Below are 14,179 nucleotides of genomic sequence, written 5' to 3' on the forward strand. Positions count from 1 at the left end.
GAGAGGAAAATGTGTCTGAAGGTTAAGTGCTGTGATTAAAATTGGTGCCTTCAGGATGACCTGAGAACAGAAATGTATTTCTTAATGAGTCACTACCAAATTAACTATATGAATAGCTGTTAATGTCTTTGAGAAACATTTCTGGGGCACTGAGATTATACCTTAAAATAATTTTGGCTTATATTTCTAATCTATTAATTTTTAAGAAGCAGTAAGAGCCATTAAAGCAGCCACCTGTGATGCATCCTAAATATAACATCCACATAGATGAAAACATTAAGTAGATTTTAAGTGAAATGTAACTCCTCATCTCTTACTAGCTTTATTAAAAGCACACATATTATCAAAAAGCACATGGAAATGAAATAAATTAAACCAGTATATTTTGGGTTGGGATTCTCAGAGCAATGGAGAGTTTTCAGATGTGTAGCTAAAGCGAATTCGACAGCAGCAGTGGAAGGAAGGTTCTGATACGAACTCAGGGTGGTGGGCTCTTACAGACCAGGAGAGAAATGATAAAAACCTAGTTTTGGACCTCTTGTGTTCCATATTTAGAGTCAAAACCCATCAGAAAATTCAAAGCAGTCATCAGTTTGATTGAATTTCTGGCCAAAATCCTTTTAATCTAAATGTCAAAAGTTTCCAAAGGCATAAGAGAATCAATGTAACATCCTGGGTCCTAAGAAAGCCCCCCTTAGAAACCAGGCACAGCACTGGTTGTGGAATGACGCTCCCGCGTTTGCAGACCTGAAGAGAGCTGCAGAGAGACCCGGTGGTCACCAACTACTGTCAGTGGCAGAGCAGAGATGAAAATCTGGGTGATAGATTTCTGCCGCTGTCCCTCAACACATTCCTGAGAAGTTCCTTATTTAAACTGAGGCCAGGAATCATTCATTAAAAACAGTCCTCATGGGACTCCCTTTGGAAAGCACGTGGCCCTGACTAACCTGCGGTCCATGTGAACCTTAACTTTGTCTGGTCATTTGTCAAATACCAGGTGCATCTGTGTTTGTCTCGCAGTTAAACTGAGGAAGCCATATGCTGGATTCGTTCATTTGGGGGAATGGATCTGACCGGCCCCCCACCCCATCAAGACAAATTATACCATCATTCATCTCATAGTCACACAGTTAGCATCACAGAAGTTTTCAAGCAGGAAGAAAACGTAGTCCAAGGTCATTTTTCATAATTTTTTTCATAATTTTTCAAAATTAAGGCCCAGAGTTAACGTTCTTGCCCAAAGTGACAAAGTGAGTTATTACCAAACCTCGAATCCAGGCTTCCCAATTCTTGCTTCCTTTTCCTCTATGCAGAACTTTGTAACATTCCATGTAAGTTTATAATAACCACAATTTCTCTATCTCTTTATTAGCAAAATATTAAATTATGAGTGTAGCAAGTCCAGTCTGTTATTGACTGGAAATGAATACTCTCACATTCAGTTTTTATTCTTTGCTCTTGGCAATTTAAAACAAACAATTTATCTAGCATTTTTCTAACCAAAACCACTAATCAATTAAGTATTCCTTCTCAAAAAAGTCTTTAATATAACTAGAAAATGGACTCTATTAACCCAAAGAAAGGTGTGGATACATTGAAACCTGGAGAAAATATTTAAAATATGATTCCCAAGCCAGGCCAATAATTCGTTAATTAGCATCCAAACCAAACTAGATGTTTCAAAATGAAAATAGCCCCCATTGTGTTTTATGAATTTTACTAGATTCAATATTAAAGAAAATATTTACTTTTCAGTCTTTGAGTCTTATGATTCACGGGAAAACACTGGAATGGACTTGTGGCTTTGTCAGATGTACTTTTTTTTTTTAATTGGAACATAGTTGATTAACAATGTTGTGTTAGTTTCAGGTGTACAGCAAAGTGATTCAGATGTACTTTTATGCTTAATTGCATTAGCAACAATTAGAACATAGAGTTTTCATAATAGCTTTCATCTCTCTAGACTACAGTGAAGAACAATTGCCCATTTGGTGTTTTAAGTAGAGCACTCAAGCCTAAATGCAAAGTAAATAATTATTACTTATTTCTTAAAGGAAATAAGAAAAACACAAAGAAATGAAGCTGGAGTCTTCAAAAAATTGGAAGGGTTTTATCTATAGTTGGTTTTCCATAAAAGATTTGTTTTAGATTCCATTCAATAAGATGGAAGGGACCTAACATTTATTGAGGTATCAAATGTTCTTTAGCTCATCTAATATTTATAACAAACTTATAAGGTGGATATTTTCTTCATTTTACAGTTGATAAAACTGAAGTGCTTTTAGGTTAAGCAACTTTAGTTTTAGAATAGGTTAGTGGCAGAGCCATGGTTCAGACCCTTCAAATACTTACTAAACCTGTACGAATTATTGGACACAGAACCAGCCCTGAGGATTCTTGGCCTCTGTCCCCAAGGAGCTCAGAGTCTAGCTAAGGAGGCAGCCAGTATTATGGGGTGTAAAAATATCATGGTAGAGATAAGTACAGGGTGCTATAGAAGAGGGATCCCAGCACTCCCCTGGCTTTAATTGCCACCTATATATCAATGATCCAAATCCATACTTTCAGAGCAGAGGTCTCCAAACCAATGTGCTCAGCTGCCACTGAGACTCTCCACTTGGCTGTTCCATAGCCCCCAACCTCGCAAGTCCTTCCAAACTCTGAATCACACTCCACCTGTGTTTCCTAGTTCATTAACAATATCCTAGATCCTACTTTCCACTCCCTTCACAAATAGTCCTTCACGTGGTCTCCAGCCCACCTTTTAGATTATCACCCATACCTCTTTCTTCTCTATCCTATGGCCACTGCCTTAGTTGAAGCCCTCAACATCTCTCCACTAGATTTCTTCAATAATTGGGGAAAGTGATCTTCCAGTCACCAGGGTAATTCCCTTTTAACCTGTTTTCCATCACCAGAATGTCACTCCTTACTCAAAATCCTTCAAAGGCTTCTCAGTGTCTCCAGGATACACTCCAAAATTCCCTAGCCTGGCAGATGAGACCCTTCCTGATGAGGTCCCAGTACTTCTCTGGCATTATCTGCATCTGCTATGTGCCAGCCCTGATAAGTGTTGGGGATAAAATGGTAAACAAGATGTATTTTGTATTGCCAGAACCTGAACTCAAGAAGTTTATGTCAAAAGATCAAGAAAAATGAACACAATAATTGCAAGCTGTAACATATCCCATAAGGAGGGTGTAGCCACAAAATTTCTTTTAAAAATTATCAAATAAAATCCAATAACATAGAAAAACATAATACATCATTACTAAGTGGGTTTTATGCCAAAATTAAAGTTGGCTTAACATTTGAGAATAAATGTAATTCATCATATAACAAAGTAAAAAAGAAAAACCATATGATTGTCTCAATGGATGCAGAAAAAGCACTTGCCAAAATCTAATATTCCTAATTCAAAAAGCAAAAAACCCAAACTTTTAGCGCTAACAAGAGAAAGGAATGTCCTCAGCCTGATAAAGAGCATCTATGAAAAACCTACAGCTTACTCTATGAAAAACTTATAGCAAACATCATACTTAATGATGAAAGACTGATGATGATGATGAATGTTTTCCATCTAAAATCAGGAAACAAGATAAGCATGTCTGCTCTTACCACTTCTATTTAACTTTGTTGCAGTTTCAACCAGTAGAGGTTCTAACCAGTACAATAAGGCAAGAAAAAGAACTGAAAGGCATCCAGATTAGAAAAGAGAAAAAGAAAAGCTTTATTTTCATACAAGCAATTGTCCATGTAGAAAATCCAATGGAATCTACAAAAAAAACAAAAAAGAGAACTACACAAAAAAGTACTAGAACTACTAAGTGGGTTTAACAAAGTTGCAGAATGTGAGATCAATATACAAAACCCATTGTTTCCTACACACTAGCAGTAAACAACTGAAACTTGAGATTAAAAATGCCATTTACAATAGTATCAAAATACAAAATACTTAAGGATAGATCTGTAAAAAGATATGCAAGACCTATAAACTACAAAACATCTTTGGAATTAAAGATTACCTAAATAAACAGAGAGATATACCTCATTCATGAGTTAGAAGACTTGAACTGACCTATAGATACAATGCAATTCCAGTCAAAATCCCAGCAAGCTTTTTGATTCATGGAAATTCAAAGGACGTAGAATAACTAAAACAACACTGTAAAAGAACAGCAAAGTTGCGGGACTATCACAACCTGATTTAAGCTACAGTAATCAAGACAGTATGGTATCATTATCAAGAAAGATAAATAGGTCAATAGAACACAGGAGAGTCCGGAAACAGACCTAAACATATATGGACAACTGTTTTTTGACAAAGGTACAAAGGCAATGCCATTTGAACATATAGCCTTTTTCAACAAATGGTGCTGTAAACAACTGGACATCTATATGCTAAAAAATAAACTTCAATCTATATCTTTTACCAGATAGAAAAATTAACTAAAAATAAATCACAGCTCTAAATGTAAAAAGATGATAAAACATCTAGGAGAAAACAGCAGAAAATCTTTGTGACTTTGGGTTAGGCAAAGATTTTTTACATACAACATGAAGAGTATGATCCACAAAAGAACAAATTGATAAGAACTTTAAAAATTCAAAAATTAAAAACTTCTGCTCTTTGAAAGTCACTATTAGACAGCTATATGTATACATATATTCCCTCCAAGTTCCATTTTTAAATTTTATTCCCTTTGTCCCATTTGTGCACTGAGTTTACATGTTATATTTTTCATCTTTCCTATATGTGAAATCTGTTTATAGAGCTGCTAATGCAACTGTAATTTTAGTTGTTAATAATATTTCTCTTAAATTTCCTGATATCAGCTTGTCTGTTCTTTGATGCTTAGTAGGATCATCATTTTATCATGCAGATGACGTTCTTTGATCTTCCTTATCTCTAGAATGATATGAAATATTTTTTTATTTTTATTTCCTGACTTTGGACTTGTTCTACCTTTTGTATTTGGTATTCTATTCATGCAGATATTTGCAATGCTAGTGATAGGGTACATGTTAATTTATTTGTTCTACAGATCTGAGTGTCTAGCTGGTATACTTTAAGGGTCAATTTATTGCATGTTAAGCTGTTAAAATAATAACAATAAAATAAAAGCAATCTAAAGAATTACTTCAATTCATTCCTAGCCCAGGGTTTCCATAGACTTCCAAATTAGAAAGCAGTCAGCTAAAGAGCACACTTAAGCTTTTAGGCTGGAAATAGAGTATTGTTTCATAACAGAAATTGGATATATATGAGGATAATGATTCAATGGTTGTTAGTTTAATGTGCTCTGACAGATGTTTCAAGAATGATAAACTAGATCTCAGACTAGATTTTACTTCCTTTTGTTCCTCCTTTTCTTTTTTTCCCCCTTTATCATTCAGCAACAGTAATGGGTAAGAGACTAAGGATGGCTTAATTAAAATAACACAATCGTGTGGCTCATATAGATAACATAGCAAGTGTCTTCGACCACTCTGCAAGGTGGTATTTCATAGAATTTTAGACACGGAAGGGAGCCCTCATTTTACAGACTAGCAATCCCGGATGGAAAATGAAGTTAAATAGCTTTTCCAAGGTCACAGAGCTAGAATTTGGCGACATTTTAAAAAAAAACATTCAAAAAAAGAAAAAGAAAAAGATTTGGGGCAGAATATATTAATTGGTAGCCAATTGTCTGACCAGGCTGTTTTTCTGCTTTCCTGTTTATGCATAGGACCATAAGCAGGTATGAGGTTAAAATAACTAAGACAGTGGTTCTCAATCTTCATTGTATAATAAAAACAAGAAACCAGACCCTACCCCCAGGGTTGATCCAATTGGTTTGGGCAGGTCAGTGTTCTCAAACTTCAGCGTTCATCAGAATCACGTGGAGGGCCTGTTAAAACAGATTGCCAGCCCCACCCCCAGAGTTTGATTTTGGGGGTTGGAATGGTGCCCGATAACTTGCATTTCTAATAAATCCTGAAGTCACATTGATGCTGCTGGTCTGTGAACCACACTTTGAGAACCATTGAGGGTAAGGCATCAGGTAATTTTTCTTTAAGTTCCTCAAGATGGTAACGTTCAGCCAGTTGAAAATCACTGGCCTAAAAACAATCATTCTCAATCTTTTTTGGTATCACCTGGGGAATTAAAAAAAATACTGCTGCCTGAGTCTCTACCCCAGCTCTTCTTTTTAATTGATCTGGGATGCAGCCTGAGCCTTGGGATTTTTTAAAGGATTGCATGAATAAAGGAATCATACTTCAGATGATTGTGACATGCAGCCAGGACTGAGAGTCACTGAAAATTTTTTGCCTCCTCAAATCTTATTACCATTTACCTAAAATTTCCCCAGAGCTGGGTACTTTCACCACCATCACATATTAGAAATTCCTTTCTAACTGGTTGTCTATGAACAATGATTTATTTCCACTTTGATGTTTTACTAATGCTAATATTTATTGAATACTTGGATGCAGTCGGCCTGGTGGTGAGGGTTTTGCCTCTTTACCATCCTTTTGCTTTGCTTACTGAATGGTTATGCTTTAAATCATCTTTCCTTAAAGATTTATTTCCACTTCGATGTTTTACTAATGCTAATATTTATTGAATACTTGGATGCAGTCGGCCTGGTGGTGAGGGCTTTGCCTCTTTACCATCCTTTTGTTTTGCTTTGCTTACTGAATGGTTATGCTTTAAATCATCTTTCCTTAAAGAGAGATCCTGTAATTTCTAGAATCAATACTGTCTTCTAAGTTGTGGTTAATATATATCACGTTTTATTCTGTTTCTGCTGGTTAGAAACTCAAGACAGGAAAAGAGAGGGAGAGAGAGAAAGGGTGGGGGGATCTTGTAGAAAAAAAAAAAATTCTTCTGCTCTTAACACATTACCCTTAGTATTTGATTCTCTGTGGCTCTTGGCTGGGGTTATCTGGAAATGGATAGATTCACTAATTCCAAGAGGAAAATTCCAAGAATACTTATGACTGCAACCTAAGGCAGCTGATTTTCCTTTTGCTTTTAATTAATGCATTTCTTTCATTTCCAACTAAAAAAAAAAAAAGCCACTAATTTTTTCCCCCAAAAGTAACTTCCTCTGGAACAAATTATAATACTATTAAGCACAATGATATGACTTGTTTCAGGTAAAGGGGTTTTAGCTGAGAAGACTTAAAAGGAAATATTCAGTTATTTTTACCTGTTTCACAGTTGTGCTTAACGCTTCCTGTCAGGACCCTATGCTCACTCTTTACAAGACTACGGATATGTGCTACTACACAGCCCTCCTCATGCAGAACAGTATTTTCAGAATTAAGGTTAAGAATGCATCCTACAGCTTTAGTTCCCAAAGTTCCATTTGTTCCAAGCTTCATGAGATCTGAGAGCCGTCAGGAGCTGTATCTTTAACTTTTAGACCTGTGGCCTAGCGAGGTGTTTAATAAATGGTACTTAATTAATGTTGACTAGATGAATGAATGTATACACACGTCTGTATTTGCTTCACATAAGCCCACACCATAGGGAGACCAAGGCTCAGACGACTCTAAGAGTTAAGGATGGCAAATGCCACCTTTACGATCTAAGATGTCTTCGATACTCCATTTTTCTTTTCCCGACTTTTGTACCAGTTTTGATAAGAACGCAGTTCAGCCTAATGAGGTCAGATGGTCCATCTCCTCACCCACCCACTTTCCTTCTTAAAATGGCCAAAGCAGCTATTCTGATCCTACCACAAAACACAAAATTACTTATCACAAAAACATAACTGTGGGAGGTATTCATCGATGAAATGTAGCCATGTAGATTCTATGATACATGTTGCCAGAAAATTTGGGGGCAGTTTTTCAAGGCCGATAAGCCCCTTATGGGAAAGGACCTGGCTGGGAAAAGTGGTGGGTGAGAGAGCACTGCAGGGAGGTCAGAGTTCAACCTGGGCCAACACACAGGACAGCACCTAGGTCACTTCTCTGCGCTTCAGTTTCCTCATCCTCAAAGGAAGAGGCGGTGCTGAGTGATCTCCAGTGGTCCTCCTAACTCTGACACAGCCTGCATCTCTATATTTCTCTTCATATTATGGCTTACACAATCACTGTGGAAACACTTAAGGGCCGAGCAGGGAAGTCTACATATTTACTTTGAAGGATAAGAAAAGAATTGATTTTAAACTATTGTAAAATGTCAGGATTTAGGGTTTTGTTTTGTTCTGATTGGTATTAAATACAAATATTCCCCTGTATTTGCTGCTTCAGTTTTCATATAACATCAATTTTCCAAAGCAATATGGACTTGCATTATATTATTCTTTAAAATGTTGTATGAAGCCAGGTTGGGTAACATTTTTGTTTTGAGGCACAGGACTTGAATTACCAAGGGACACAGTTCAGTTTATAATATAAATAAGTTTTCCAGGAACCTGTTTTACATTAGAGACTGCTACAAAACTAAGAAAAAATTGTTGTGAGACCACCAAATAGGCTTGAAACAAAGTTGATCCAACCTATTCACCTGTCTTGGAAATTAGCAAGCATCGCTACAGTTAGGTTGATGCCCACTAACGACCTGAGTCATGGTAATTAAAAAAGACTGGCTTGATTAGGTCCAGGTCCTTGTGCTACATGGACCTTCACCCAATGAAAGCATTAGAAATTAACTTTATGACACCAAAATGAGAACCAACAATACAGAAATCATAAAAATATACCATAAATCAAAATCATTATCTATTAAATTACTTAGTTTTGAGCTGAGCTTTGGTTACTGAAATCATTTAAAGGAACTAATAAATATGCAGTCCACACTACACCTGCTTATAATCATAAAGAGAGTTTTAAAAATCCATTTTCAACATGAAGAGATTGTTTGTGCCTTATTCCCAAACAATAATACCCAAACACTGAAGCAAAAAAGTCTGCTATCTATTTACCTATTGGTGACCAACAACAGAACTTTAGTGCTTTCAGGAGTCAGGCCATTTTCATCCTTATTTTACAAAGCTAAACCAAGACTTCTGTTATCAGAAGGAGCAATCTGCTGCTAGGGTCTGCCCAAACTTCAAGCACCTGCTTTCTCTGGTCTGGAGGCAGATGGTACATCATAAAAATAAAAGTCATGGGGAAAATGCACAGAAAGATATTCCCTTTAAAACCCTTTAGGAGGTTCTTTTTTCCTAAAATCTAATGCTATAAATATACATGTTTATGTTAATATCTTAGCTTAGAATTTGGGAACTGATTCAGGGGCATTAAAAAAGTTTCCTTAGCCTGATTCATATTCATGTGTTCACATATTTCCATAGAATGGGGAAACAGCCTTTACTTTAGCTGATTAGCACCTAAGGCAGGCCAGAACAGGAATTTTGGAATTCTAACAAATATCCTGAGCGAAAGCAGCTGCCATCCTTATCCTTCAATGTTACTGCTAACTGTACCTCCATTAAGCTCTCTTATAGTAACTAAGACACCGCTTAACAGGTGTCTGAATCAGCTCAGGCTGCTATAACAAAATAGCACAGCTGGAGTAGCTGAAACAACAGTTTACTTCTCACAGTTCTGGAGGCTGGTGAGTCCAAGATCAAGGTGCCAGCCAGTTTGGTTCCCCCATGAGTCTCCTCTTCCTGGCTGGCAGACAGTGCCTTCTAACTATGTCCTCAGATGGTAGAGAGACAGAAACCTCTGATCTCTCTTCTTCTTCCCATAAGAACATTGATCCCAACATGGAGGCCCCACCTCATGATCTCATCTGAACTAATTTCCTCCCAAAGGCCCCGCCTCCAAATAGCATCACATGGGGCTTAGGGCTTCAGCGTATGAATCTTGGAGGGACACAAACATTCAGACCATAACAATGGAATAACCTCATTTATATTTGTGGGATTTGTATAGATGAGCTAGGGTGTAATAAATTGGCCTCATAATATGCTTTTCCACAATAATTATGTAGGGTGGTGTTTCTCAAACTTTAGGTGCATCGGAATCCCCTGAAGCTTGTTAAACACAGATCTCTTGGCCCGACCTCCAGGGATTCTGATTTAGTAGGTCTGTGCGGGGACCTGAGGATTTGCATTCGTAACAAGCTCCCAGGTGATGCTGACGCTGTTTGAGAACCACTGATGCAGGGGTTCCCTTTGGAATGTTAACATCAGTTATGATTCTTTGGGCCTGTATTGGCTTCTCAGTGATACCTGTTTTAGGCTGAACATATTTGAAATGTGTCAGTTTGCTTATACGCAGATGTTGCAGTTACATACAAAGATGCTCAATAAGCAGATGGATAGATCTGCTGGGGCGAGGCTTCTTCGTGCTGTGAGCACCCAGGGAGAGTCAATTAATGCAGTATGTCTCATTAGCTAATTGTGACTTCACAAGTCACCAAGATTTACAAGAGTGTCTGCTGACACCTTATCCTTACTGATTTTTAATCTTAGAATTTAGATCTAGTCTTTAAAGTTGCTGGATTCTGCTATCTTACATCTACAAGCACGTTGCAATTGTTTGAACGAATATCAAATTTTGACAAATATTAATATGAAGCATTTGAGCAAATGCTTACTATACATGTTCAACTCATTTGTCCTGTAATCATACTTGGCTAAATTTTAAAGCATGGCTCTGTCATGAAACAGCATAATTTTAAGATTTACTTCAAGTACACTTTGGAATGTAAACATACCTTATTTAGCTTTACAAAATATTGCAGTCCAGCTTCCAAGGGATTTGTATCACAGTTCATCTAAAAGGGAAAACACGCATTTTAAATCTTAGATGAGTGCAAATTGTTTTAATAACATCACTTTCATATATACTTTTTAGGAAAGAGAACGCTTTTTCACTATGAATATAGATTCTGAAAAAGGAAAATTGTGGACTGGCCTCAAAGTAATTTTTTTTAATCTAAAATTCAAATGTAGCCTTTCAGCAAATACTGTTATTTCAATAGCAAATTAGAAACTAAAATTCACAGTTTGTTTCCAAGGCTCTCTTTGCATAATAAACATCTGAGGGATACCACAACAATGATGTCTTCCCAGAAACAAGACTTTCAGAAGCTTTTATCTAATAATTTTACATAAATAGGTTTTGAAAAGGTATTAAGTAATTTACTTATCTTACAATCACCCAGAAATTGGGATAAGTAGAGGAAAAAGCAAGTGGTAGGAAAATGGCTTCTACAGAGTTCAGGAGAGGGAAAAGGAAAAAATAGAGATTGAATCTCAATCTTTTCAAATTGGTTGAGTTATTACAATATAGTTCAAGGGGAACTAAAGCCACTATTTGGGACTAGACTTGATTTTTGTTTGCTTGTTTATTTTGTTGTCGTTGGTCTCTTTTGCTCCAGGAGAACTGGTCTAAACCTCATAAAAAGTAGCCAAACTTAAAAAAAAAAGACAACACAGCCCTCGTATGAACTGGATGAGTAATATAAACCTGTTTTACATAACATAACATTTTGACCTCATATTTCCTAATCCATTTGAGCACCTCTAAAATTATTTTTTACCTGCTCAAAGTTTCAGAATTCCAGGAAAAAAATGAAAACAAAGCCCAGATGCTTGATTGATGTATTAACACTAGAGGGCGTGCTGGCACTGCTGGGAAATCGGAGGGACAGGGGATGGAGAAAACCATTTCAGAGGAGGGCTCCCAGGGAAAAGGCAGGGAGGCGCAGAAACGCCTGACCGCACAGGCTGCTTCAGCTGCTTCATCCCTTGTGGAGTGAGGAGCCAGAGCCATCCTCTACTTTTCTCCCTGCAGCAGCCTCTGCTGAGAACCCCACCCACACCCGGCTTGTAGGCTGAGAATCCTTGTAACACAGCACCTCTCCTGCAAAACAGTGACTTGCCCCAGGGCCCTTGTTCTTTCAGGGGCTCCAGGAGGCTGCCCTCTCTACCTCAAAGCCCACTTGCTTCTGCCCTTGATCTAGCTGTCCAAGGGACCCTGCCTGCACTTTCAAACCCACTCTGCCCTCAAATTTATTGTTATATCCTAGGCACTTTGTAGACTATCTAATCTCGACAATAACTCTGGAGGAGAAAGATTGGCCCTATCTTATAGAGAAGTAAACAGACTCTAGAGGGTTAAGGCCACACAGTTAGTATGTGGTGGAGGATACATCTGAACCCAAGAGACCCTACCCTGAAGTAAGTACATCTTTTACCACTGTCCCTTATCTCACCTCCCAGGCCTAAAACCTTAACGTCTTCCAAGGAAACCACTAGCAAATCTGAAAAAATTAAGGGGTCTAAAAATAGCCTGCCATATTGGAGATAAAACAGAGAATAGAGCCACTTTTGTGTAATCTGGACCAAGTTGTTTATTATTTCTTAGTGTGATTGTGTTTTGAACAGGGATTGTGTGTAGAACTGCCAACCCCTTGCCCAAGAATCACCAATAATACCTCCTTCAGGGAGAGTTGAGAAGGTAGATGAGATCATGCCTATGAAAGTGGTGTGTCACTACACAAATAGAAACCCTGAGTTCCCATTATTAATGGTGGGAGTGGGCTGGACTAACACATCCCAGACCACCAACCCCGCCCCCCCTCAGAAAGACCCCTTTGGTTGCTACTTCCCCAAAAGGTGTGGGATAAGAAAGAACTGAGGATAGGCAATGTGACAGAGGAGAAGGAAGAATTTGAAAGGTAGTCCTCAAGTCCCGTGCGGTAGGCAGGCTCCCTTGGGATAGCCACAGCTCCACACACAGTCAGAGACAGATGTCCAGGGCTCTCTGCTAAGCCGGAGGAATTAGGGCAGAATAAACATTATGTCATAATTCCACTGAATTTGCAACTGGGAAATTGAGGAGAAAAACCTCTTTCCCTAATTAAATAAAACTTCGGGGAATTCCCAGGTGGTCCAGTGGTTAGGGCTCTGCGCTTCCACTGCAGGGAGCATGGGTTTGATCCCTGGTCTGGGGAACTGAGATCTCGCATGCTGCATGGCATGGCCAAAACAAAAAAAAATTTTTTTTATAATACATACTTTCTCTTACAGCCAGAGCCAATGTTAACGCAGTTAAAACTAACCCTTATACAAAAATCAGATACAATACATGTACAATTTTAATAAAGATGCTAGCATTTCAAACCTCTGACCCCCAGGCTCTGAAAGCTTTCTCCAGTCTTAAGGCATTCATGGCATAGGTTCCAAAGTTGTCAATTCCCTCTTTCTGGCCTGCATTCATGATAATGTCATAAAGTGCCGCAGAATCTTCTCGTCTGTGGTACAGCTCCCAACCCAGCTCACCTGAAATACACCCACAAGTGCCCACCAGAGTAAGAATGATGATAATTGAGTCTAATGTGCATTAGCTAAAACACATCAATAAATGGAGAGATTCCATTTATGCAATATAGACATTGCTGAGTTCTAAAAGACCAGTTCAGAAAAAGGTTGCAACCAAACCCCACTGCAAAGGAGCCTGCCGTATCACAGACGCTTTTGTGCCCAATCCTGTCCCCCGCACAGAGGGTAGCATCTAGGACATCTCATGACACAGAAAGACTGTGATGCAGGAGTTACTCTTGCCCCTTGACCTCAGCTTCATAATGTTAAGTGAGGAATTAGCATGGCAGAGTTTATCAAGAAAAGGGGTTCAAGGTTTAGACACCTCAACCGCCAACTCCTTGGCCCCAAATCAAAAGGCTTAAAGATAAAGGCAACTGATGACAATTATTCAAGTGGTCTTCATTGTGGGATAGCCATAGTCTCTAATGCCCCCCACTCCCCCCTTCTTCCCCATTTGGTCATTTCATTCACCATTAGAGCAGTGGGCAAAAAACAAAGAAAATGAAACCCAACCCAAAGAGTCTGCTTGTTTTTTATTCTGCTTATGTTTTATTCTGGTCACCATTTTGCCAAGGTTGGGCAGAGGAAGGATGGTGAAAAGGGACAGCGGAAGCCCAGGGAAGAGCTATGGCCTTTATACTGTGTATTCGCCTCACTCCTCATGTCAAGGGCTGATGGTGAGGTGCTTCTCCAGGACAAACACCAGAACGTGAGCAACACGTAATTGAGTGAATGCCTGGGCACCCAGTACGCCTTCTGTGAAGGGACAGGGAATCTAGAGGGAGTTAGAAGTGAGCCCAGAGCACCAATGGGGAGCATTCATTCATCCCTGTTTCCAAATATCTACTATGTGCAATGTTAGCTGCAGAGCAAGTCTCCACTAATGCACTTAGAGTCAG

At 38.5% G+C, this 14,179-nt stretch overlaps 1 protein-coding gene across 2 annotated transcripts in view; it reads right to left on the reverse strand.

Moving 5' to 3' along the window:
* The window catches only part of DMGDH (dimethylglycine dehydrogenase), a 61,049-nt gene that overhangs the window by 12,168 nt on the left and 34,702 nt on the right, over positions 1-14,179 (reverse strand). For both annotated transcript variants that reach the window (XM_036846775.1, XM_036846774.1), the window contains 2 exons: positions 13,081-13,238; positions 10,667-10,726 (listed from right to left, as the gene is read on the reverse strand). In XM_036846775.1, coding sequence (XP_036702670.1) covers positions 10,667-10,726; positions 13,081-13,238 — 218 coding nt within the window. The remainder of the gene's footprint in view (positions 1-10,666; positions 10,727-13,080; positions 13,239-14,179) is intronic.

This window comes from Balaenoptera musculus, chromosome 3 (genome assembly GCF_009873245.2).
Source record: "Balaenoptera musculus isolate JJ_BM4_2016_0621 chromosome 3, mBalMus1.pri.v3, whole genome shotgun sequence".
Lineage (NCBI taxonomy): Eukaryota > Metazoa > Chordata > Mammalia > Artiodactyla > Balaenopteridae > Balaenoptera > Balaenoptera musculus.